Source organism: Eptesicus fuscus, chromosome 7 (assembly GCF_027574615.1).
Source record: "Eptesicus fuscus isolate TK198812 chromosome 7, DD_ASM_mEF_20220401, whole genome shotgun sequence".
NCBI lineage: Eukaryota > Metazoa > Chordata > Mammalia > Chiroptera > Vespertilionidae > Eptesicus > Eptesicus fuscus.
In genome coordinates this window covers 94,656,484-94,682,906 of record NC_072479.1, presented here as the reverse complement: position 1 = coordinate 94,682,906, position 26,423 = coordinate 94,656,484, and the positions used below count along the sequence as shown (strand labels likewise).

The 26,423-nt window shown below is 46.7% G+C and overlaps 1 protein-coding gene across 1 annotated transcript in view; it reads right to left on the bottom strand.

Annotated features, from left to right (window-relative positions):
• STAB2 (stabilin 2) overlaps positions 1-26,423 on the bottom strand; it is a 119,203-nt gene that overhangs the window by 22,060 nt on the left and 70,720 nt on the right. The window contains exons 39-57 of the mRNA XM_008144744.3: positions 25,304-25,399; positions 24,154-24,199; positions 23,227-23,303; positions 21,599-21,724; positions 20,379-20,452; positions 18,520-18,591; positions 17,188-17,307; positions 16,065-16,112; positions 15,137-15,220; positions 13,719-13,865; positions 12,805-12,945; positions 11,802-11,861; positions 10,206-10,382; positions 8,676-8,765; positions 6,216-6,362; positions 4,914-4,970; positions 3,530-3,656; positions 2,157-2,306; positions 731-835 (exon numbers count right to left, since the gene is read on the bottom strand). Of these exons, the coding sequence (XP_008142966.2) occupies positions 731-835; positions 2,157-2,306; positions 3,530-3,656; positions 4,914-4,970; positions 6,216-6,362; positions 8,676-8,765; positions 10,206-10,382; positions 11,802-11,861; positions 12,805-12,945; positions 13,719-13,865; positions 15,137-15,220; positions 16,065-16,112; positions 17,188-17,307; positions 18,520-18,591; positions 20,379-20,452; positions 21,599-21,724; positions 23,227-23,303; positions 24,154-24,199; positions 25,304-25,399 (1,944 nt within the window). The remainder of the gene's footprint in view (positions 1-730; positions 836-2,156; positions 2,307-3,529; positions 3,657-4,913; positions 4,971-6,215; positions 6,363-8,675; positions 8,766-10,205; positions 10,383-11,801; positions 11,862-12,804; positions 12,946-13,718; positions 13,866-15,136; positions 15,221-16,064; positions 16,113-17,187; positions 17,308-18,519; positions 18,592-20,378; positions 20,453-21,598; positions 21,725-23,226; positions 23,304-24,153; positions 24,200-25,303; positions 25,400-26,423) is intronic.

The window sequence follows — 26,423 nt, the reverse complement described above, 5'->3', positions numbered from 1 at the left end:
GTGGGGGAAGGGCTGGGGACGGGGGCGGGGAGGGATGAAATGGCAGTGATTCACATGAGATAATTTAACCTTTATATCTCAGACCTTCTGCCAGCAATAGGGCCCTGGGCACGAGGAGGCTCAGAAAACTGCTCAGTAAGGATCAAGATAATGATGACTTGATAACGATGACAATGATAATGGCAGCTACTGTTTTTAAGAGCCCACGTGCACCGGGCACTTCAAAACCATGATCTCCGGCCCTCACAATAACCCTCCCTGCTGCAAAATGTGTAACACACACACTTCTTTTCAAAGGATGAGCGCATCAAGGCTCAGAGCGGGCCACTGGTCTGGTAAATAGAATCTGGAATCAGATCTGGGATTCCAGACTGTATTTCCTATGGAAGCACTCAGCCTCGGGGCCCAGGACCAAAACAAGGGGTCCCTCCCTGCCCGATCCTGTATTCTTTGCCTGAGGTGGGTCCTCTGTGATTGCACAGGACTGCATGCTGGTTTCATGGGTTTGCATGAAATATTTTCATCTACGTTTCCTTCAAGTCGCCACACCTCCTGAGGCCTGGGGCCACATATCCAAGTCAGCTGTTCACGTGGTCAAGGGCGCACCTGCTGTGTTGCCTTTTTTTTTTTTTTTTCAGGTGCTGCTCAGACCCAACCTGACTTGGACGCTCAGGGCAGGGTTCCTGGCCCCTGCCAGGGTTCCTGGTGGCTAATCACACCCATGACAGACCTGCCTGCTTGTCGCAGAAGCGGCCGGTCCACCCAGCTTCACAGAGGCACTGTCCAGAGCCCGTGATCCCCTCATCACACTGTCCGTGGTCCGAGCAGCCACAGGCTGTAAAGCAAATTGTGATCAGTGGTCAGTCATCAGGGACTGAAATCCAATCAACCAGCTCACCCGCCACCCGTTGGCTGCGTTGTCCATGTGGGAGGCACCCTGTTTGTGCCATAGTTACTCACTCACTCACTCATCCATCCAGACATTCAAAATAAAACTTATTCAGTAGCTATCATGGGGCAGACATGACTGGGCAATGAGGTTACACCAGAAAACAGAACAGAAGAGGGAGAGAATCTTATCTGGGACCCCCAAACAGAGAAATCTATTTAACAGTAAAATCTTTAAAACATGTACCAATTCTTCCACTTCTCGCCACCCCCAGCACCACCACAGCCCAAGACAATACTAGCTCTCACCTAGGCATTAGCTTCCCTAAAGGTGTCCCTGATTCTGTGCTTCTCTCTGGCAGTGTCTTCTCCACAGGGCAGCTGAGCCATCCTTTCTAATCTGCTCATGATGCTCCTCCCTTCCTAACCTTCTTCTGGCCACCATCACACGCAGAGCAGAGGCCATAGATCTTTCTCGGGCTGAGATGCTCCTGTGTGACCGGGCCCCTGGAGACCTGCAGATTTCATGCCTTCCTTTCTTCTTCTCATGTGCTCACTCTGCTCAGCCACCCGGGCCTCTTTGCTGCTTGTTTCATGGCAAGCCTGCTCCTGCCACAGGGCCTTTGCACTGGCTCATCTCTCTTTTACCATCCCCCTCACCTGCTTCTTTATATTTGTACCTTTATAACTATTGTTGTTTCTGCAGCTTTTATTGGTTTTCTCCCTTTGAATACACAGTCTTTGAGAGCTGGGGCTTTGCCCCCTCCTACACCACTGTGTCCTTACAACTTAGAACAATTCCTGGCTTTTGAGCCTCAGTTTCCTCTTCTGCTAAGTGCCTCAGTTTCCTCTTCTGCTAAGTGGGAATAACAACAGTATCTACCTCAAAGTGTTGTTGTGAGGATTACATGGTAAAACATATCTGCCTGGCACATAGTAGGCACTCCATAAACTATTAGCTATCAATATTCGTAAGGACTGAATAATACATGTTGGTTAAATAACTGAATGAATGAATGTTGTTCAGCCACAGCTTGTCTTGGTGGCTGCAGGGGATGTGAGCTCCCTTTTAGAGATGCAGCTCTTTCAGTGGATGGAAATGCGCACACATCCGAGGGGGAAAAGCACGTAGGGGGAGGCAGATGGGGGGCGGGGGTGTGGCTGGGAGAGGGGAAGACGCATGCTTCCAGGGCAGGAGACTGGTGTGGATCAGGGCAGGGAGCACTCAGCAGCACAAGAGGCTGAGCAGGCGCGTGGGTGCCACCTACGCTGACAGTCAGGCCCGAATCTCCCTGGCCAGCACAGCTCGCACGCCGTCCCGTTGAAGCCAGTGTTGCATTTACACTCTCCCGTGGCAGAGTACTGGTCAAGGCAGACACCCCGGTTATTACACGGGGCATCTGGTCCTCCGGGGCAGGCTGGAAGAGATGAAATAGCAGGGACTCAACAGCCTCCCCAGCATTTGTAAATGCGCTGCTAACCCGTCCGCAGCTGTGGGTCCCGAGCTCCATTAGCCCAGAGGGACTGTGGCCCTGGGGACCTACCCACACAATGTCTCAATGTTTAGGGCAAGACACTAAACCTAAATGTATCTGATGGGGTTCTACCTTGGCAGGGTGATACCCTGAACTGTGTGCTGTATTTGGGGATCAGGAGACCTGGCGTGAATAGATCTGGGTTGAATAATGAACATGCTCTAAGGTTCAGTTCTCTTAGCTCTAGATGATGATGATGATGATGATGATGAATAATCCCCTATGCCACATTGTGACATGAAGATCCAATGAGGTACTATAACTTAGAACATTTTGAAACTATAAAGCACTGAGCAAATAGAACGGTCCACACTTTAGTGATGGAGCGTGGAGGCTGGGTGAATGCGTGGACTCCCAGCCCAGAATTCTCTCAACTGAACCAGGATAAATGGACCTTGGGCTTGCTTCTTATTCTCTCTCTGTGCCTCCATGTTCTCACCTGTAAAATTGGGATAGCAATGTTATCTACTTCTTAGGGGTTTTGAGGTTTAAATATAATGATGTATATGGGACGTAGCACCCATGCGTGGCCGATAGGAAGTGCCTTGCATTTGCTCTGCTGCCGTATTATTGTATCTAGACACAGGGGTTTCAGGATGGGCCCAAATGCCCTTTGACAAGGAGCCCTTTCCTGGTGAAGAAAGGGAGGACGATGTTGTATATCCAGTAACAGGTTTTTGTTTGTTTGTTTTTTACTAAATAATGGCCCATGTTTGTCTAGCACCTGCCAGGGTAGAATTCTATTAGATGCCTTTAAACTCATGCACTTGTCAGGATCACGGACTAGAGTAAAAAGTGAAACATGGTATTTCTAGCGCCATGGGAAAGGTCTTATGCCATACTAGTAAGCACAAGTGCATGATACACAATCACACTCCATGCACTAGACTCAGCTCTGTCAAAACCAAAACGGGACAAGAGAAGAAGTCTAAGGAAAGCTACACAACTCTGCAGCACGGTTGCGTTGGGATCTTTTCTTAGTAGAGTCATGAGGAGGATGGACTCCCTCCCCCAAAACACACACTTGATGATTTCAGTCCTTCCAAATGCAGCACAGCGATTGTGCAATCGTGTCGGAACCTCAAGGCGATGAGAGGCGCCCTCACCCTGGCAGTCTCTCCCGAAGTAGCCCTTGCAGCACCTGGGCAGTGGGATCACCAGGGCGCACTGCTGCCGGCAGCCCTCCAGGTTCCTCTTGAAGGACAGGTTGTACAGACACTTCTGCTTCACGCCCTGAAGGAAGAGAGTGAACAGCCCTCCGCTGTCTGCTGCCCGACTTGGGCTTTAGGCTCTAGCCCGCTCCCAGTGGGGGAGCCGGGTACTGCCCAAGTCGAAAATGGGACTCAATGGCCTTTACAGGGAATTCTTGGGGCTTAGATAGGCAAATGAGTGGGGGAGAGCCCAGTGCTGGAAAGATTCCTCTCCAGCCTTAAGACCCCGAGCGTGTTTGCAAAGCGTGCCGGGTGAGAGGTGGGGAAGAGGTAGCTTTCCATCATGGCAAGGCCCCCATATCATCAGAAGGAAGGGTCTGAGTTACATTTTGTTTTGCAGGGATGTTTTTGTTAAGATAGTTTCCTAGTAGAATAGAAAGAACTTGGCTTTGGAATAAGTAATAAAACCAATATTTAAGGAACGCTTACTATGTGGCAGCCTCTGTAATTTGCATTTTAAAACTTACATTCGAACAGCCACACACTGAATAGTTATTAGCTCCTTTTTACAGAGTCAAAAAATGTATAGACCAGGCGTCCTCAAACTACGGCCTGCGGGCCACATGTGGGTGTTTTTGCGTTTTGTTTTTTTTTACTTCAAAATAAGATATGTGCAGTGTGCATAGGAATTTGTTCATAGTTTTTTTTTAAACTATAGTCCGGCCCTCCAACGGTCTGAGGGACAGTGAACTGGCTCCCTGTTTAAAAAGTTTGAGGACCCCTGGTATAGACTATGTGATTTGCCCAAGATTGCCCACTGGGATTTGACCCCATATCTATGAACTCCAAATTTCATTGGCTTAACCATTGCTTTTACATGGCTTTCTTTGCTCCTTACCAGTTGTGTGACCTTGGCTGATTGCTTACCCTCTCTGACACTCATATTTTTCATAAGTGGAGGTAATAATAGCTTCTTATGAGTGTTATAATGAGGAATAGGGATAATGTCTAAGAACTCAGTGTAGCTCCAGGGACATGAACAACAGCCAATAAAATCCAGCTATTATTTTTATCATTATAATGATCTAGGTCTACACTCCCATGACTTTTCTAGACAGTTCCTAGAAGCTGGGCAGTGGGTTTACAGGTTGCCTGGGTTAAGCATGTTCATCTTTCACCCGATGGGCCTGGTTGTTGAAAGAATGGCATAAATTACAGTTATGCAACACACCCACCGATGCACACACTTGCACGCTTACTTATGCTAACTAGAAGATTAGGGTCTGATAATGAAATAAACCTATTGCTCTCTGAATGTTATTGCTGCGTTCATACTTACCTTTGGTTTCGTCCACCTCGGGCAGCTGGGAGTATAGGTACAGCTCCCACAATCCCCCTAGTAGTCAAGAAAAGAAACAACTTAAAAATCAAGACTATTAGGAAGCACAAGGAAATGTCCCTAGTGAATGTCTTGATGAGTTGACTAAGAACTGAATCTTGATTACGATTCTGACTATGATCAAGAATATAACAGCAAACACATGTCAGCTTTGCCACGGAGAATTCTGAAGGTCTGTCTTGGACCTCAGCTTCTTGGTTTAGTTCTCAGCGATGAACAGTTCCCTGTCCCACAGAGGTGGACCAGCGTAGCGTCATGCAGGCATATGGTATACCAGCGGGAAACGTGGATGCAGGTGTCAATACCACTACAAATCAACTGGGGTACTTTCGGCCAGTCACCTTCTTTGGTGCTTAGTTTTCTGATCTATAAGGTAGGCATAATAATTATTGTCCTTCAGGGGGTGGGTAAGGAAAAATGATTAACTGAAAAAATGTGTGTGAATATACATTGGAAATTAAGAAGGCCACCACCTCTGTAGCAGAAAGGCTAACTGGGTTTTCATCTCCTACTTTGACTGATGGGTATTCTAATAATTTGGGATATTTATCAAATGCCTATAAGTTGCCAGATCCCCAAATCAACTGGTGACCGAGTTTTCCATGTAAGTCACTTCACCTCTTTAAGACGCAATTTCCAAGTCTATATAATAGAATTGATGATAACTACTTCTATTATTGGATTATTGTAGGGATAAGATGAGTATCGAACCAAACTCAGTGAATGGTACTGGGTAGATGGTTAAGTGGGAAATAGGAAAATGCCTCATACAGTGAAGGGCCTAGGAAGGAAGCTTAACCCATGTTCTTAATAAATGAACAAATGAATGGAGGTGTGGGTAGCATAAAATATTAGATTGAACCATGTGAAATTGCCATGTTTGTAGTCACAGCCTGTCAGGTATGGCAATTTCATATGGTTTAAAATAGCAGAAGCTCAAACATGCTTGTTGAATGAATGAGTGAATGACTGAATGGATGGGTGGCTTTGAACATGACTGGCAGGGCACATGGTTGATCCCAACAACTGTTTCCCTGATGGCGAGGGAATGAACAGACAGGTGGGCAGGTGGATAAATGGAAATGTGCAAGGCCTGTGCAGGCGTAGGGAGATGCTTGTTCATTGTGAATCTGAAGAGAACAGCCCTCAGTAGTTTGACAGCTGAGCCCATGCAGGGTCATGAGACCATTCTTAGGCTCAACATTCCCTTACCACAATAAGAGTAGTGTTTTTAGGACTGACCGAGACATTGAAGGTAGTAAAAGTGTCACAGCGGCCCCCCAGGGTGGGGTCAATGAGTAGACAGTCAATGCCATAGGCCACACCCAGGTCAAATAAGAGCTCCCGTTGTATAATCCTGCACGTTTGACTGTTCAGGAAGAGTTCGCCCTGAGAGAGAGAGAAAGAGAGAGAGAGAGAGAGAGAGAGAGAGAGATCAATAATCCTTCTTAGACTTCCTAGGCCATATAATGTAGCCAGCACTTGCAAGACTCAGAAAGAACTGAGATACATACTTAGATATATCAAACACTCAGCATGTATTAAGTGCCAAGTATTGTTCTATGTGCTTTACCTGTGCCAATTTTTTTATTCCTCATGACTCTAGGATGAAGCTACTATTGCTAGTATTCCCATTTACAGCTGAGGAAACTGAGGCAGTGAGAGGTTACACAGCTTGCCCAAGGTCACTCAGCCAGTCAATGGTGGTGCAAGCATTCACACCAGGCAGCCAGCCTCGGAGCCCACACAGTTGGCCACTCGGCAACACCATCTCTGTCAAAGTAGAACAGTGGCTGCGGGGGTAACAGGATGGAGCAGGGGCGGCCTGGCTGACGTTCAGGATAAACTTTGCTGACACGGCCACGTCATGTGCAGTAACCCCGATTCCTTACTTAGTGCCAGCACCCAGCAAAGTACCTGACACAACTGTCTTCCTAGGGCATACAAGTGATGGCTTTTCCTTTACAGTGATAACAACCACTTCCGTTTTCACATGTATTAGGCATTGGGTAATTTGTGCTTTAGATACATTGTTTTGTTTTATGCTACAACAATCCTAGTACTTTTCTTTTCCTTTTTTTGTTAATCCTTACCCGAGGACATTTTTCCATTGACTTTTTAAGGGAGAGTGGAGGAGAGAAGGAAAGATAGAAACATCGATGTGAAAAAAACACATCGATTGGTTGCCTCCTGCATGAGCCCTGACCAGGGCCTGAGCCAGGGAGAAGCCTGCAACCAAGGTACAAGCCCTTGACTGGAATCGAACCCTGGGCTCTTTGATCTGCAGGCCGATGCTCTATCCACTGAGCCAAATGGACTAGGGCAATCCTAGCACTTTTCTTTGCTAAGGTCCACCCAGCAAAGTTGATGGATACAACCCTTTCCCCTCACCCCCCAGGGAGCAAAATGTTTTTTTAGAAAATTCTATGATAAGAAAAAAGATAAATTTCAGCATCTATGATGAGATGGACACAAGGTAATTCAGTGGAAAGAACACTGGAAAACTGTGGTTAAATCCCACCACTTCTACTTGTCAGTGGACTGCTCTGAGGTTTAATTTTCCTCACCAGGTAAGTAGGGTTAATGATTCCACTGCATAGGGTTGTTATAGAGATCAGACTAAACCATACATTACAAAATTCTCTGAAAGCTGTATCAGCACAGAGAATGAGCAGTGGGCATTCTTTTTATATTTCTTTGATAGGCATCCAGTTTGGTCTGTGGAGATAGTACAGCTGATCTGGAGTGTAACTTTCTGTAATTTGGATTGTAAAGGTGCTCACATTTCCCATATTCAGTTATAAAGTCAATGCAATTCCAATCCAAATACCAAAGGGATTCTGGCTGGTCATCCCTTGTAAACAGAAAGTTGTATGGGACTTCTCAGAAGGCTCCTTGAATGGAATCAACTCATATGGGAGCTGCATCCCTTTGCCATTTGTCCTTCTTACTGCCTGGAAAGTGGACGTGATGGCTGGAGCTCCAGCAGCCATGATGGACCTTGAGGTCACTTTAAGGCTGGAAGCATGTGCTGAAGAACAGAAAGACAGGAGGAGCTCCCTCATGGAGCCATCATACTAGCTCTCGAGGAGCCACCTCCTGATTTCCTTTATAAGAGCGATAAGCCCTTGTATATTTAAGTCACTGTCATTTTGGGTTTACCTTTATGTGCAGGTTGTAAGTGTAGCTACTATTATCCTATCATATCCATTCATCATATGGAGTTATAGGAAGGTAAGTTTGTTGAGGAACTAGCCAGGAAAGGTGAAAATGGCAAACTTTCTCTCTGTTGGCTCATTTAAGAAGCTATAGCCCAGAGCTCGTTCTGATCACTAAGGAGGCCTAGACAAGAGGTCACCTTGGGGCTAGGAAGGAAGGGAAAGGAATGACAACATATTTTCCTGCTCCAGGGAAGTGCTCCACCACTAACTAACTAACTAACTAACTAACTAACTAACTAACCAACCAACCAACCAACCTAAAAGCTGCTCCACACATGTAAGAGGAAGGGGGCTCCCTGACACCTGCTCCCAGGGCTTAGGTGGGCCAGGATTTATCAGGGTCCTCATACCCGCTTACTTACTCTCAGGGGAGATAGCACTCAAGGCGGCGAGAAAAAGAGCTTGCTGTCTCTTTGACAGGGCAGTGGCTGGGGAACGCTGATAATGTGTTGCCAACCCCCACCTGTGCAAGGATACTCACGATGTCACTGTCAGCGCCACACCGCACACTCAGCTCGGAGCCTTGCAGGGTCTTCCAGGCAGCAGACCTGGGCAGATCCACCGACAGAACCTGTAGCAGCCAGGATGCCACATGAATGCCCCAAATTTGGGCTGAGGAAGGGCCCAAAGGAGCTTTGCCAACAAACCAAATTCAGATGCAAGTTTTTCTAAGAGTTCTAATAACTCCAGCTTTAAAATGACAGTAGGTATAATAAAAAGGACTAATAATTACAGGCCCTCTAGGAACTTGGACATGCTCTCTGTAGGGAAGGTCTCACCAGTGGGACAGGGTTCAGTCACCCTCCCATCTCCCGACTATGTGTGGAGTCCATGGAAGATGCACATTGGTGTATGAAGCCAATGGCAGCATTGGGTGGGTTAGCAGTGGTTGGCAAACCAAGGCTCTCGAGCCACATGCGGCTTGCGAACCGCGGTTTGCCACTCCGTTGACTAATGAGTTTGCCGACCACTGTATATACTACCCTTTACCTCTTTGCACACAATATGCCACAATTGCCTAATCCTCACAGCTTCCAACTACATGGTAACATTTAGTCTAGTCCAGTGGTCAGCAAACTCATTAGTCAACAGAGTGGATTACTTTAGAATGTGACCTTACTTAGAAATAAGGTCGTTGCAGATGTAATTAGCTAAGATGAGGTCATACTGGAGTAGAGTGGGCCTCTAATCCAATATGACTGGAGTCCTTATAAGAAGAGAGGAGAGAACGCCAAGTGAAGACAGAAACAGGGAGAAGACAGCTTTGTGACAACAGAGGCAGAGATGTGCGGGATGCGCCCACAAGCCAAGGAATGCCAAGGATTGCCAGCAACCACCAGAAGCCAGGAGAAAAGCATGGACCAGCTTCTTCCTTAGAGCTTGGAAGAGGAGCTTCCAGACTTGACTCTGGATTTCCAGCCTCCAGAACTCTGAGACAATACATTTCTGTTGTTTCAAGCGCCGCCCCCACCCCCCCCCCCCCAGTTGGTGGTAACTTGTTATGCCAGCCCCAGGAAACAAACAGATCTTATGAATTAACCACAGTTTGGACATCTGCCTTTTTGGGATTGGACAGGTTTACTCCCGGAGAGGAACATGGGTCCTGGTCGAGGGTTTTAGCAAGATCTCAACTCCCTGAGCACAGTGGACGGGTTCAGGAATGAAGAACTGATCGCAGCTGAATGAGTCAGTCCTTTGCCTAGAAACTTTGGAGTCAGGAGAGAAAGAGTCATCTGGAGAGATGTGGGGACTGCCATCTGCAGCCATCCTGCCATGTGAATGATGGAGGCGAGAAAGCTGATCTGCTGTACAAGACAGGAAGGCTGCCGCTGGGTATTGGTGAAAGTTAGAAAATAAAAGGCAGGTTGGAGCAACAGGCCGAGGTGTGGTAAACTGCAGGGCCAGTTGATGACCAGTCAGAGGACACAGTGGGGCAGGGGCTGCTCACGATTCCTGGGTCGCACCACTCCCGGGGCTGCCCTGCACTCGTGTCTGCATGAAAACAAAATACCTTGGCGTCTCGGATCACGTGGAACTTCAGATACTCCTTCAGCTTGTCCTGGTTGTCCTGGCTGAACAGGAAGTCCTGCTGTTCCCGGGGTAGGGCTTGGAGGGCTTGGTCGGAGGGCCAGAAGAGAGTGACCGGGGTGTGGATGGGATCCGTGATGAGGCTCAGCAAACCAGCATCCTGAAACACAGGGTCGGTCACATGCTCAGCCAAACCCCGCGGTGCGGACTAAAGGCAGCTGGGGTTCCCTCCGCGCCCACCCTGTGGCACAGCCAGAAACTAGAGGCCCACACTCCAGCCATTTGAATCCTCCTTTCTTTTCTTTCCTTTTTCTTTTATTGGACCCACATTTTCTTAGAAAGCAAAACAGGAAGTCAAATTCTAGGCTTTTGTTAAGAGAAAAATAAACTTTAGTGAGTATCTTCAAAAATTTTGTTTTTCCTTTTCTTGCCCAAATATTTTATTTTCTGGAAGACCCATTTAGCACTTGTCTCGTATTTCATTTTTTAAAAAATGAAACCTATCCAATACTGATATACTGCTGTGTATTTCTAAGATTTCTAGGTCACATAGATAAAAAAAAAATAAATTTCCAGATGAATGGGGAGAGGTCATTTTGAGAGCCTTCTATAACCTCGGTGCATTGCACACATTTTTCCTTACAATTTTTCCAACAACCCTGGGGAGTAGGTTTTATTAACCCCTTTCATTGAGCCCCAAAGAGTTCTCCTAACTTGCTATAAAAGCCCGTGTTCAACCAGACCTGATGCTCAGGTGTCGGGGGACCATAAGGTTTGGGGAGTGGGTGGGCGGGCCAAGACGACTTGTCTGTAACATCCCTGGAGATTCTCATTTTGAACACCATTTGGAATCTCCATTTCTTCAAAGCTGCCCAGAGAGTCTGAGCCCCAGACCATTTTGAAAATTACTGGGAGATACAGAGATTCGTAGACTGTGCTGGGGTGGGGGAGGGGGAGGGAGAGAAGAGAAGAAGGAGCTGGGGTTCTTAGAGCCCTCCTGGGGCTTCTGGGAGCAGGAGGAGAGGGAGCCTTGGCGAACCTGATCCCTCCTGAGGATCCTCTGCAATATTTGTTTGAACAAGACGTTTTTCTACTCAATTCGTGGGAACAGCCTCTGAAGTCAGAAGGGTATAGTTTGAAATGCAAGTTCTACCTGTCTCATGGGCATAGATTCCCCGACTCCACCCCAGCTTCTCCATCACTACCATGCAGGTGGTAATTCCAGACATGAATCACCTGGGTCAGGGGCTGGTGCACCCTCATTCCTTTCCTCGCTCAGCCTCATACCCTTCAATTTCTAACTCGGCCCATGTATATACCGTAGAGCTGAACAAACCATACAACGTTTTGGGAATGGAGTGGCAGAGAAAGACTTTGTTCTCTGGAAAATTACGACTTCCCCATACAGATCCCAGGACAGCTGGGGTGTGCCCCAAACAAACAAAAAGACAGAAAACCAAACCAACAGCACCCCCTCCCCGCAACACACACACACACACACACACACACACACACCCTCCAAACACCAAACTCCTTTAGTCCAGTTACTCCCTGGGTAACTCTTGTCTTAGGTGTTTACCTGTATTAAGTTGCTAAATTTGGTGTAGCCGTGGTTCATTGCCAGTGTCGTAAGATTTTGCTGCAAAGATGGTAAGAATGGGAATGAGACCTTTTCTCATGCAGTTCACAAAGCACTTTAACAAAAACTCAACTGGATGCAATGAGGGTAAGATAATACGGCAGGTTCCGTGGATTGGCTCTTGGCACCCACCCCAGCTCCATTCTGCCCTTGACTTTCTGCGTTACAGAGGCTAGAAGGCTAAGCACTGCATTTCCCAGACTGCCTTGCAGCTAGAGCCCCATGTGACATAGGGTTCTCCAAGGAGAAGCGCTTGTATAAGACTTATTGGTGGAAAGGAACAACAGGAGGTGGCAGTGGCCGCTGGCAGGGAGACCAGATTTTCTTACAAGCACACGGTGAAGGCCTCTGGTGCCAGACTCCGGTACCCTAGGTGGTGAGGCTGGGACAGGTGGCACTGGCAGAGTTGTTACAGGGGAAGTCAGGGGTTCTCCCTCTGCAGGTGTCCTGGGCTGTGGTGTGCCCAGCTGTGCAGCATCTGGATTAGGCTCCCTGGCTTTCCAGAGATTTGGGGATGTCAATTTCTTAAGAAACCCCTTTTTGTTTAAGTTAGGCGTAGTGGATTCTGTTGTCTGCAATGAAGAACCCTGATCAAAATGAATGAATAACAATAAAAGCTAAAATTGTCTTTTCTGTCAATTGAGGAGTCTTGCTCCAGGTCTAGTTTAGTGATATCTATCTATCTATCTATCTATCTATCTATCTATCTGTAATTTCTCCACCTTCTATATCTATGCACTGAAGAAAACTGATACTTATTTAAAATAGACTCACTTATTTGCTTTTTACTAAGAATAATATTTACTAGGCTTTTAATACTTGCTTGAGATTGAAGCAGTAAAATTAAAATGTCTCAAAACGATGCCTCCAAATCGAAATGGAGAGAGTAAATTATTAGCACACTGAGTCATTGTGCTGAGAGCATGACAGTGAGTTCACCCACCAGAATCCTCCCAGCGGCATCTCTGGGGGTGATAAGCAGGTTTTTGGGAGACAGCAATTTGTCTATGATGTGGATGACTCCATTGGTACTGATGATATCACTGGATATGATCCTGGCTTTATTATTTATATACATCGTGTCCTGAAACCAACCAAAAAAGAGAAAAGAAATGAGCACAAATAGAAATAGACACAAACATTGCTTCTTTCTGAATGCTCACCATGTTAAATTGACATACGAGTGAATGTTTAAGGAGATCTGTGGGCAAAAGCTGAAGATCCGAGTTTAGCACATTTTTTATTATGATTATAAAGAGGAAACGAAGATCAGAATGTATTTTGCACCTGGAGAAGTGAATAGCAAATAATCAACCCAAACAGTCATTTCACTGTGATTCTCAAATATGAAATAACAAGTGAATCAAAATTGGCATCTGGTTCACATGTGCTGTCTATATCACCAACCCTCCCCTCTGCCCACCACACACTTTCCCCCCTTTTGCAATGAATTCGACAGCCACCATTTGTGTGTGTGGTGCGGGGAGTGGCCCAGCCTGGTCAAGTGGCTTCCATCCAAAGCTTTCATCCCTCTCCAGCTTCTGAGTAATGCTTCCAAAAGCAGTTCTGTTGACCACCTGAAGATGCCTTGCCAGCTCTCCTATTTACTTACTGTGTGACCTTGGAAAAGTTACTTAACTTCTCTGAGCTCAGTTTCTTAATTTATAAATTGAGAAAAATAACAATATCTATATTGTGGAATTATTTTGAGGAGTCTATGAGTTCGTACACATGGACACTTAGTAGCTGGCATATAGAAATCACAATATGTGTTCGTTATTGTTGTTGCCATTATTTTTATTATTCCTGGTATTAATGTGAGGAAAATGGGCACCTTCCTGAGGTGGCCTTTCTTACCTGAGAGGCGGAGATGACAATTGACTCCCCCTGAAGAGAAGTAACATTTGGGATCAATTTCAGGTTTTCCAGGAGCAGCTGGTGGCAGGCGACCACATGATACCGAAGAACCTGGGACATCAGGCCCTGTCGGTCCCAGTCCTTAATCTGTAATGGAAGGTCAGAGGGTTCCTGTGGAAGCCAGGAGCCTTCGCCCCCACTTTCCCTGTCACTGTCCTGTACTCCATGGGCTCCCCCACTTCTCTCTCCCGACCCGGGCCCTGGGAAGTGGGAGTCAGGGTTGGCTTGTGTTCAGGTCAGAGACTGTTCGGGCAAGAGGGAGAGCGTGGCCCTGATTCTTGTCCTGCTTCCATTTGGGATCTCTGGTTGGAAGGGAACTTGGGGTTCCTTTGGTCCAGCATTTTACAACACGTGGCAAGGACCCCAAGTCCTGTGAGATGATACTTAAAAAAGAGTTTTCTTGTGAAAGGTACTGGGAAACACTGCATCTGCTCCCCCTCTCGGAGAGGTGCCCGGGCCAGATTTAAACCTTTAAGATGGGCGAGATCACGATGCTTCTCCATTTGTGAATCAAAATGCAAACAAAATGACCCATAAAGTAGGTGTAATATAAGCCCACATGGTTCTCACCGTTTTATGATGATAACTCCTCTGATGCTTTAAAAAAATCTATCAGATGTCGATTTTTTTTCCAAAAATTGTTTTTTGTGTCCCTGCTTTGCTGGTGTCTAAAATATATGCTTAGAGAGGCCATGTGTGCGGTGGTTAATAACACAGACTCTGGGGCATGTTTGAGTCCTTGTACCACCATTGTCTAGTCAGGTGGTGACCTTGGGGAAGTTACTCCTCTCAGTGTCCTGGACTGTAAAATGGGGATAATAATAGCACTTCATCACATGGTTGTCATGAAGACTAAATGAATTAATCTACATAAGGCACTGGAAACAGAATATGGTACACTCCATAAATGTTTGCTACCTTATAATATATTAATGGGCAACCCAGCATGAAGAGTCCTAGTGAATGTCAGAACATTAAAGGCTCTGATAAATCCTGCAAAAAAATCCCACATCCCGTCCCCCTGCCCACACAACCTATTTAAATCCCTTTAATCCAACATTCCTTTTTTTTTTTTTTGCCTATGGGAAGTTTGGATCATTTAAGAATTGCTGATCTATTCCAACCTTGTAATGTATTCAGGAATGTCCTTTAGAGGGTCTCTGGCCAGTGGTTACCCCAAATCCACTTGAATGCTTCCCCTGATAAGGGGTCCCACTGCTGAGAGGCAGCCTTTTCCATTACTGGTCAACTCCAGCTGACCTTAAATCTCCCTCCCACAAATGTATCCATTGTTGGTTCTGGGGTGACACTGTGTTCTAGTCCCAGGCCTCTTCCATCGGCCTAAGCTCCACGCTTACCCGAAGGTCATCATCAAAGGCTGCCGACAAAGGTGCAAAAACGGTGAAGGGGCCTGGACCAGCCAGGTCTCGCACAGAATGCTCCTGTGGGAAGCAAGGTGGGGGCGACATGTGAACGGAACATAAATACAGGCAGGCTCCAAGGGCAGAGGGAGCAGATGGGGGTGGCAGAGCGGGGTGGACACGGATGGGGAGATCTGTGCTTCATTTAGTCTCAGATTCAAGTTCATTCAGCTCCCTTGTCAATGAAATAATGCTTATTTTTTATCTGGTTCTTCAAATAACATATGCTCATTGTATTAAATATTTGAAAGTACAGTATAAAGAAGAAAATAGCTACCCATAATCCCCTGCTATTTTCAGGTATTCTTTTTCAGTGTCTCTTCCACATGTACATGTTTTACATATTTGGGATATAATACAAATGTAGGACATAGGATGATTTACTGAATGGTTCTAATGGTCTTGTTGCCAATACTAACATTCTATGGTTGTATTTTCTTTTAGATTTTATGATTTTATGTCTCTGGATTTTTATCTTTCATTCTTATATAGCTAGAACTTATTCAGCTGTATAATGTGCAGAAAGATCTACCATAATATGTTCACCCAAAGAGTTAACCAATTATCCCAGGAATGCTTCTTTTCTCCACCGTATGATGACAATTTTTTCATATACCTAATTTTTATGTGTAGAACAGGCAGTGTGACAGTTTTTCACTCTTTCATGCTGCCCACTGAGGCATGAAAAGTTCATAAATGACCAACACAGAGTCCCCTCCAGAAATCCAGGTTTCCAGGCTTTCTTCTACCTGCACCCAATCCAGAGGCTACAGGTTAATCCTGTATCTGGCCTGAGACTCAGCTCTTACAGTCACACACACACACACACACACACACACACACACACACACACGCACATTCTTACCAGCAGCTGGAAGAAATACTGGGAAGTTTTGGGGTTCCTGGGAAGCTCCTGGAAACAGAGAGAGGGCAGTTCACTTAGTGTCTGAGAACTATATACAAGAACAACACAGGGTTATTGCAGGGCGGTTCCTCTAAGATCGAGAGCATCTACCATCCTGTCAGCTGGGACTGTGCTACTATGGGCCCTTTTCCAGCTCCACCTACAGCTGATGTTCAGGATGACTATGTGGACACACTGTAAGTTCCAAGACCTTTCTGGAGTCTCTACCTGATTCAGCCATTTCCAGAAACATCTGAGCTTTAGGAGTATTTTTTAAAAGTTCAAATATTATTATTATTTTTTTAAACAACAGACATTTGTTTTTTCACAGTTCTGGAGGCTGGAAGTCCAAGATCAAGGTGTCAGTAGGTCTGGCTTCTTCTGAGGCCTCCCTCCTTGGCTTGCAGATCACCGTGGTCTTCTTACTGTGCCCTCACATGGCCTTTCCTCTGTGTGTATGTCCCTGGGTCTCTTTTTGCGTGTTAAAGTTCAAGTATCTTTTTAAAAAAAATGAGTTCTAGATTTATGGCAGTTTTAGTTTCTCTATTAACATGGATTTTGGGTCAGACGAAATGCTCTAGCCTGTCTTTAAATCAAATAACGGCTGTTCACATTGTAACAGGTAGAAATCTACACATGTCCTACGGCCTCATCTCCATGCCCCGTGCAGCATGCTCATGCCTTCGAGTCACTGTGTTCTCTCTGCCTGTTGCACACATCATCTCATTTAATACTTACGACAACCTGATGTGGCCGGTACCATTATTTTCTTTTACACATTAGAAAATGAATGCACAGAGAGGTGATGCAATCTGCCCAAAGTCACATCACTAAACTGGCAGAGCTGAATCCAAACCCAGAGGCTTCTGACTCTAGAACCGTCCATCTGAATCACTACATTACAGGCCAAATGAATTCCCGTGGATAGATCACATTTGTTTTCACTGCCAAGTAATGTCAAGGCAGTCATTCCCATGGTTAGAGAGCTTCCCACGTTATACAACTCCTGCATGTCCCTTAGCAACCTGGGCCTCGGCGCGGTGAGGGAAGCAAAGTTGACTTCACGGAACATGACTTGCGTTACCTGATGGATGTTGCCGCGGCAGGTGAACCCATCCCCGATGTAGTTCGGCTTGCAAGTACAGGTCCTCTCTTCTTCGCCCGTGTGGTTGCAGATGGCAAATTCACTACAGCCGCCGTTTCTCTGGTAAGATTTCCAAGGGATGGGGGATTGGAGTCAGATCAGGAAGTTTGCCAGTTGTGCCAATGATCACAAAGCACTCCTGTATTAAAGTTTATCTTTTGCCTCCTCTCTGACCGGTTTGCAGTATCTGCCCTTTTCCTGACCTTGCCTTCCAATCCCCTACAGCTGTAGAGGCTGCCTTCCTCCCCAGCCTTGTATCCCAAGGCGGCAGGTCCATCTGAGCAGGCCTCCAGCTCTATATTGATAAGCCCACAATTGCCCAGTGGGAATTTCTCGGCACCTGGGGCTTAACTAGAAAGGCCCCGATCTTGGTTGACTCCTCCCATCTTTAGGTTAAACTCTGATCCCACCATAGCAAAGGCAGCAGTCACCAGATAGAAGGCAGTAGGTATAAAATGATGCCAAACATTGTCCTTGGCTACAGAGAGCTTATAAACTGAGGAAGACGGGGCAGAGGCCTAAGCTATGGACAAAGCGAAGTGCAGTCCAAAGCCGACATCCATGGGAACACCAAGAAGGGCTCTGAGAGCCTAAGCAGAGTTCCTAAGAGGGGGAACAATGGAAAGCTCCAGAAAAACAAATCCGATGAGGCTGAACAGGGAAGGTCACCAGTCTTCAAGGCCAGCTGCAAAATCTCCCCTCCCAATCCCCATTCCAAAAGTATTTGTGGACATGATATTTCAGCCCAGGAGTGACCTACCACCCAGATTCCTGCCTCACTGACACAGCTCAGTGAGCTGCTTAAGGAAACTGACTCCTGCCTTGCCAGTGTGGCTCAGTGGTTGAGCGTGGACCTATGAACCAGGAGTCATGGTTTGAATCCTGGTCAGGGCACATGCCCAGGATGCAGGCTCAATCCCCAGTATGGGGCGTGCAGGAGGCAGCCAGTCCCCGATTCTCTCTCATCATCGATGTTTCTGTATCTCCCTCTCCCTCTCCTTTCCTCTCTCTGAAATTCTGTGGTTCACCACCTGCCTGAGCCTGAACTCACAGTGACTTCCCAGTGCCTGGGATCTAGGGAATGCTCACTGACCAAATGTCCATTGTGCTGAAACCAGAGTTTCCCCAACAAACCACTGGAACATGAGGGAGAAAAGATCCTCAAGCCCAAAACAGCTCAGAGGAGATCACCCCAAAACCCATCTCCTGGAAGCCGGGTAGGAGGCACCCCTGCCTAACCTTGGAGGGCCTGGGCCCCAGAGCTGGACTCACGGTTAAGCAGGTGTTGATGAGCGTGCAGACCTTCCCATCCCCAGTGTATTTCGGCAAGCAGTTGCAGACAGCCTGTGCAGGAGGAGAGGGACACGGGCCATTTCTCAGAGGGATTCCTCTGGCTCTCACACTGAGACCCCAGAGCGGTAACAGTAATGGGTAATGGTAATGTTAGAAGATTCTATCTTGGTGAGACCTGTTCTATAATGACAACTGTCATCTTACATTTAGCACCTTTGACACACTTCTCTCTAGCCCTGGGATCGCCTACCTATCCTATCTTTGCTACCAAGAGACTTTATTTATTTTTTAAAAACTTTGTTATATTATTTGGTCCCTTGTTCTGGGCACTCAGCTCTTCTCTCTTTCCAGTGGGTAAAGGCTCAGTTGCAAGGAAGCTAAGCTCTCGCCCACTCCCATTCATACTCAGTTCTTGCTTATCTCCCTCTGGGCTCTCCCCCCCAGGCACCAGCACTAGGAGGTCAATCCTACTGTTTGACCAACGAAGTTGGTTGGGGATTTCAAGATGAGGGAGGGGACACTGTCTATGGGAAGTTGGGGACTGTCTAGTTCACCCCCGTGTCCCATGTGCCCTGCTCAGGAGCTCCTGGGCACAGGGGTGAGTGGGGCTGAAACCCAGCTCTGTCCTATTTACCAACCTCTGTGTCCAGAAGAAGGAGTACCTGCTCCTGATGGTTGTCCCCAAGGGATGGCTTTTCTAATTCACATGAAAGCCTCCTACACAGGAGAGGTGGCTCTGGTCTGGCATCTACTTGTTAGAACTTGAACTCACTGGTCGGCCAGCCAGGACCAAAGGGCTGGTTTTCACTGCTCCTCCTCCTCAACTTCATTACAGGCCCTGACCTGGGCTCCAACCTTTACCAAGATGCCCACCAGCCAGCGCTCCTGTCTCAGAGATCAACCCTGCGTCTAGGTTGCCTTCTAGGTCAGAGGAGGACTTTTAGAGGCCCAGAGCATCAAAAAGTTATAGGGTTTCCCCATCCCATATGTAGAAATAAGAGCTCTATCGAATCCCCAAATATGTGCAAGGTAGAGCCATATTGACTGTTCTGGTTTTCCCTATGACTATACATGGAAACACACACAAAGATGATTCTTTCAAAATAAACAGTATTTTTCTTATTTTTGGGTGCTTTAGGCACTTGCTTGATCTGCCCATGGGTAAACCTGGCACTGAGTTCTCCAAACGGCTCAACAAGGTCAGTAGATCATTCTCCTGGGGAACCTGACCTCATCATCCAGTTCCTGATGTATGTAATCTCCTGCTGACCACTGGGCTGTTCCTAATGTGACAGAGACTGAGGGAGGCGGAGAATGGGTTCCTGAGCCACAGCTTTTCGGCCTCTTCTCACCTCCGCCCCCCCCTCCCATGACCTTTCCTCTCCTTTGGAACCCTGAGATTTTCCCACCTGCCCAAACATGCTCATCAGGGAGGCCCTGCAAGGTCCACTGTGCTAGGGAACAGAAGGCTGACATGTGGCCTAAAAATGTTAGCTTTCATGGTGGTGCATGCATTTCAGAGCCTCAAGCCAAAGAAAAATTGTGGGAATCTGGGAATCAGAAAGCTGAAAGAAAGGGAGATGTTGTTGGCGACCTTCTAGATGCTTCTGGAACCACACGGTGTATGGAGAAGCCGACTCCTCCCATTCTAGGAAAGCCTCTCTCCTAAGTACCCTTTGTCTCCCCTCCCATTTCTCCTCCTTCCCCAAGAATGGCCTCTTTTGAATGCTTTCAGAATTTCCCCTAAAGTATTTGTTTTCTGCTGAGCTCTCTGCTCAGCCCCCTTGTCTCAGGCTTGGGTCTAAAGACCCTTAGCCCCTCCGGGAGGCGGAGCTCACCTGGTTGGGTCCCGTCTGTGTGCACTCTGCGTGCCTGTGACAGCCACCGTGGTTCTCCAAACATGGGTTGATCTCTTTAAAACAAAAAGCCGACACCTGGCATGAGAATTGAACCTCATTCTCAAGGAAAGGCATCTTGGGCCAGCGAGGAGAGCAGGTGTCAAAGTGTGATTCAGTTTTCTGACAACTCAGGGCAGCAGTGACCTGACAGGGAGCCTACCAGACATGGGTTCTCAAAGCGACTTTCGGGGGTGGGGCCGTGGGAGCACAGGCATATAGTCTGTGGGCATGGATATCCCCTCTGCTGAGTGGATCCAAGTGTTTGCAGCCAAGAACTTGAAATAATAGGATCCTAGAGTCCAGTCCAACAGGCTATGAACGATTTAGGAATTTAAAAAATCACTGCAATCATCATAATATAATTGGTTCAGGAGAGAGTCTTCAGTAAATGCTAATTTTAGGTGATATTTCCACGAGGAGCAGGGGATTTGCTTGGTGTTAAAGCATCTCCCCACTGATTGCTTATTAGCAGCAAAGGGGAAAAGGTAGCTGTATGAGTGGAGAAGTCAGACAGCACCGGACCAGTGGTCAAAATTAACACCACAAACAAGAGGCAGTTGGAAATCACAAGGTTCCAGTGTGATACCCTGAGAAGGATGCAATGTCACTCGTGTGATAGTGGGCCTGGAATGCAGAACCGGAATATAATCATGAAGAAACATCAGACAAACCCCAAAGGAAGGACATGCTAGGAAAAAAAAGTTGGGTGGTGAACAATATTCCAAAATGTCAATGTCATCAAAGACAAAGCAAGGCTGAGGAACCATTCCAGGTCACAGGAGACGAGAAACATGATAACTACATGCAGTTCCCAACCTTAGACTGGATCCTGCAGTAGGAGGAAAAAGTGTCAGAAAAGGACATTATTGGGGTCAGTTGAAAAACTTAGAATATAAATGGTAATTAGACAAAAGTATTATATAAAAAATAAATGTACTGAAGCTGATAATTGCTGTAGTTATGTAAGAGTCGACCCTTATTCCCAAATACACTCAAGCATTTAAGGATAAAGGCAATATTCTCAATGGTCACATTTCCTCATCTTCAGACCTTCCCAGAGAAACTGAAAGATGGTCCAACATCATTCACACATCAGGATCCTACAACAGGCCTCTGACTCTTAAACCACTGCCCCTGGACAGATGAGGGATGGCACGTACCTAGGCACACAATGCCATCGCCCGCATAGCCTGCCTTGCACACGCACACCCGGTTTCCTGGGGTGGTTCTTTTACAGTCAGCCTTGGCAGAGCAACCTCCATTGCTGATCTCACAGGCATTGATCGCTGTGGAAGAGAGAGATGACACAGAGCAGAGAGGGGTGGGGAGAGGGGAGAAAAACATTGATGCACTTTTACTTGTCATTGAGAAATGGAAATACTTCAGAACAGCAGACATTGGATCAAATATGGATAATTCAAAAGGATGCAAAGTATCAAATATCTTCACTGGTGAAGTCTACCAAACATTAAAAGAAGAATAAATACCAAATTTTCACAAACTCTTCCAAAAATTAGAAGGGAAGACTTCTCAATTCATTTTATGATGCCAGATAAAGCCATCACAAGAAAACAAAAACCCAATATTCTTTATAAATATAAACACAAAAAATCCTCAAGAACATATACCACAAGTCAAATTCAGCAATGCATAAAAAGGATTATACAATAGTCCCCCTTATTCATGGGGATATGTTCCAAGACTCCCAGTGGATGGCTGAAACTGTGGGTAATATCAAACCCTATGAATATTCTTTTTTCCTATACATACATACCTACGATACAGTTTAATTTATAAATTAGGCACAGTAAGAGATTAACAGCAATAATTAATAATAAAATAGAGCAATTATAACAATGTACTGTAATAAAAGTTATGTGAATGTGATCTCTCTCTCTCTCTCAAAATACCTGGAATTTTCCACTTACTATTTTTTTTAAATTGATTAAGGTATTACATATGTGTCCAAATCCCCCATTGCCCCCCTCCCCCCCACTCCCGTACATGCCCTCACCCCCCTGCTGTCTCTGTCCATTGGTCCATTCACTGTTTTCAGACTGTGGTGACCATGGTAACTGAAACTGGAAAGTGAAACTATGAATAAAGGGGGCTACTCTACACCACAAGCAAGTGGGAGTCACACAGAAAACACAATGTGGTTTAACGTCCAAAAATCAATTAATGTAATACAGCATTTCGGTAGAATTAAAGACAAAAACCACATGATCATCTCAACAGAAGGAGCAAAAAGGATTTGACAAAATTCAACACCTTTAAGGATAAAAATACTCAACAGACTAGGAATAGAGGGGACTTTCTAGAGGAGAGCTGCATCACTCTGTCATTGTACACAGACAGGTCATTTCATCCCCAAACCAACTCTGCAAGGGAGATAGTTTTGTTTCCTTTACAATGAGCCAAGGGGGCTCAGAGCAGGGAAGACACCCACCCAAGGCCACACAGGAGTAGGAGGAAGAACCAGGGCGGGGCTCAGGCCCTTTCTGCCCCACTCCCGAGTCCCCACGCCCAGGCCACACCCTAGGCCAATCAGATCAGTGGCTCTGAAAGTTCTCCAATTGTGACCTAGGCTGTGAACCACAGTTTGGAGGAAATGGGTGGCAATCCCTCAACAATGGTTTCCTGCCCCCAGGCAGTCAGCTGCCCTGTTCCACCCTGTTCACCAGCAATGGCTGGTGGCAGATGCCCATCCAGCCTGCAGGAGCAGAGAGCTCTCCAAGGCTCTTGCTGGTCTTATCTCCTGGGAGCAAATTCTTCCTTCTTCACTTGCCTGTGCAGACTGTCCCGTTCCCCTGGAATCCTGCCGCGCATTTGCACGAGGCTGTGCCATCTGGATTGGGAAGGCAGCTGCCAGGAGAAAGGGCAAAGGCTGTTTGTAGAAAAACACATAATACCCACCCCTATATGGCCATGGATCCACGCCCCACCCCCCACTCCCACCCTAGGAGGCCCTCACTGGTCCTGCCTAAGGGCTCAGTGAGAAAGTCCCTTCCTAGCTTGGCCACAGGCGACTAAAATTGCAATCATTATTAGGCAAACTAGAATGTGTATGTGGCTATGGGCCCTGGGATGGGGGAGGGGCTACCTGTTTTCAGAGAGGTACCTGTGTTAGGGGCTGTGCTTCACACATGACTTCATGTCACTTACACAACATCCAGTAGCCCTGACGCGTAGGTATTATTATTATTCCCATTTACAGATGAAGAAACTGAGGCTTAGAGGCATCAAATCATTGAGTCAAGGTCAATGACAGAGGCTGATTTGAATTCATGTCTAACTCCAGCTACGAGGCTCGTCATTCATTAACCCATTAAGCCCCGCTGGGAGTTAGGAGCATGAAGTCGAAGAGTGAAGAAGCAAATCTTGGCTGTGAGTTGGAAATAAGCTTTGATGAAAGCGAGAGGCCCACTGGGCTACCCTCGGCCTCTGTGAAGGTGTCCCTGTGGCTTGAACTGGGGGCAAGGACGGGCATTTTGCCAATGTGCCAGGTAACTCCGCTGGCAGCTTGTGCCAAAGGCTGGATCTGGCAAGTGGATGGCGGCCTCTTCAGAAATACGTCTAGTTTCACATGAAATGTATCCTAAATCCTCAGAAACGGTCTCAGGAAAATACTCCCCTAAGGACAGGGCCTGGGATGTACACTCTTAAGAAAGAATCCCCTTGGCATTGTCCCCAGGGGAGGCCCAGGGGGACCTACTTGGCGCTGGTGTGGCAGGTCCCATTGCAGTTGTCTTTTGTGATCTCTGAAAAACACACGCACAAACAAAAAACCAAACTCAAACAATTGCTTTGCCAGCCCACTTTTATTAAACCTCCCTCAAGACCTTTCAGTTAGTGCTTGGTGCCAGGAAAAGATTTACTTTCCTATTGTAAATGATACGCATCATGTTTACTATGGAAAAACTGTGGGACTCTGCAGACTGAATGCTTGTGCCTCTCCCAGTCTAACGCTGAGATTAATCCCCAGGGTGACGGTACGTGGAGGTGGGGGTCCCTGGGAGGTGATTAGGTCATGAGGGATTAGTCCCTCATGAAAGAGACCCCAGAGAGCTCCCTTGCCTCTCTTGCCACAACACGAGGAATGGCAGTCTACAACCCAGGAGAGGGCCCTCATCAGGACCCGACCATGAACTTGGACTTCCAGCCTCCAGAACTGGGCGATATCAATGTCTGTGTATAAGCTACCCCGTCTCTGAGACTTCGCTGTAGCAGCCTGAACAGACTAAGACATCTATGCTTCAGAAAGTTCTCTCTGGCAGCAGCGTGGGGTGTGGAATGGAGGGAAATAGAACAGGAGGCAACGAGACGTATGACAAGACGACTGGTGAGAGGAGAAGCAGGAGGGAGGGAGAAGACAAATGCACAGAGATGTACTGGTGTGTAGGAGATGCTCACTGCAGCATTGTTTGTGATAGCAGAAAATTGGTTTCAAAAAGCTTGGTACAATCGTGTAACAGTATATTATGGAAGTTAAGAAAATAATGATATTTACTGTATTTATTCACATGGAAAGATATCTGCTATACATTGGGAAGTGAAAATGTAGACGACAAAACAGTGTGTAGAGTATGGCGCTATACACACATTTGCGTGCCTATAAAAATGTAGGGAGGATAATACAGAATATCAGTGATAGCTTTTTCCTGCCTTGGGAGTATGGGTAAGTTTTATCTTCTCCTCTCTGTTTTTCTTTATTTTATAAACATTTTGCTGCAAGGAGGAATTACTTTGATTGCTCAAGGAAGAAATAAAGATGTCCCTTCTATTTTGGAAAGAAAAAACACACGTGTAGCTGCTGAGAAGGGAGGCTGAGGAGGGATCCTAAGTAGGGAGGGGCTGGCACTTACCAGAGTCACATTTCACTCCTCGCCAGCCAACGTCGCATTCGCAGGAGCCATCGCCCGCCGGCCCTTGGCTGCATCTCCCATGCACACAAGAACACACTAGGTGAGAAACGCCCACACATCGTCAGACCTCCGAGCTGGGCTCAGTAACTCACTGGCCACTTACTGCAAAGGCTCACATCTGCACCCAGTTTTAGAGAACCGTCATCTTGAACGGAGGCTACATGCACAGGAAGGGCAGGTAGAACTGAGCGGGCGAACAGGTGCGTCAGGTCAGGCCTCAACATGGACCACAATTTGGGGACTGGGGACCATGTGGGGCAGCCACCCGAGCAGTGGGAGTGTCCTCAGCCAAGGTTATCTGAGGATCCAAGGTTACGGGGCCCCCTGGGGGTCCCTGAGAGTGGGCTTTAAAAGAAGCCCATTTGATACTGGGTTTATATAAACCTGGTGAGGCACTGCCCTCTTCAACAACATGGAAACGCCGATTCCTTTGTTATACGGCAGCATCGTGAGTCTCTTTGAGAACCGGATGAAAGCTAGGGATGCCCTCCCCAGCGAAAAGCACTCAGCCCATGAGGGTCACTATGGGTCCCAGGTTGGGAACTCCTGCACAAACCCAAGCAGACAATCTTCCACGTAACATAGAAAAAAGCAGCACGGTAATGTCAATTCTATATTCTATGGCCCAGTCGCAATGAGTCAGCTACACATTGATTTTGCCTTGCTTTGGACCAGCTGATGGTAAAACAGTGTTAGTCAGGCCAAATTTGTGTTTTCTAGTACAAGGGAAAACAGATGCTTTGTGTTCTCGTCATGCATTAGGAAACCCCTCCTCCCAAGTCACTCAAGTGTGTGTCCCTGGGCACAAGAATGCCAGGGTGAGAGAATGCAGGTAACTTGGTTCAAAAGGGCACATTTTGTGTGTGTGTGTGTGTGTGTGTGTGTGTGTGCGCGCGCGTGCGTGTGTAAACAAATTAAAGCATGTGGCTTCCTGAGGGTGAATCAATAGTGTGATCTTCATATAAAGACAACATCATCCAAGAGCAGAGCCTTGGAGACAAGCAGTGTGCATTCAAATCTCAGCTCTGCCTCTTTCAGGTGTGACCTGGAAGGAAGTCAT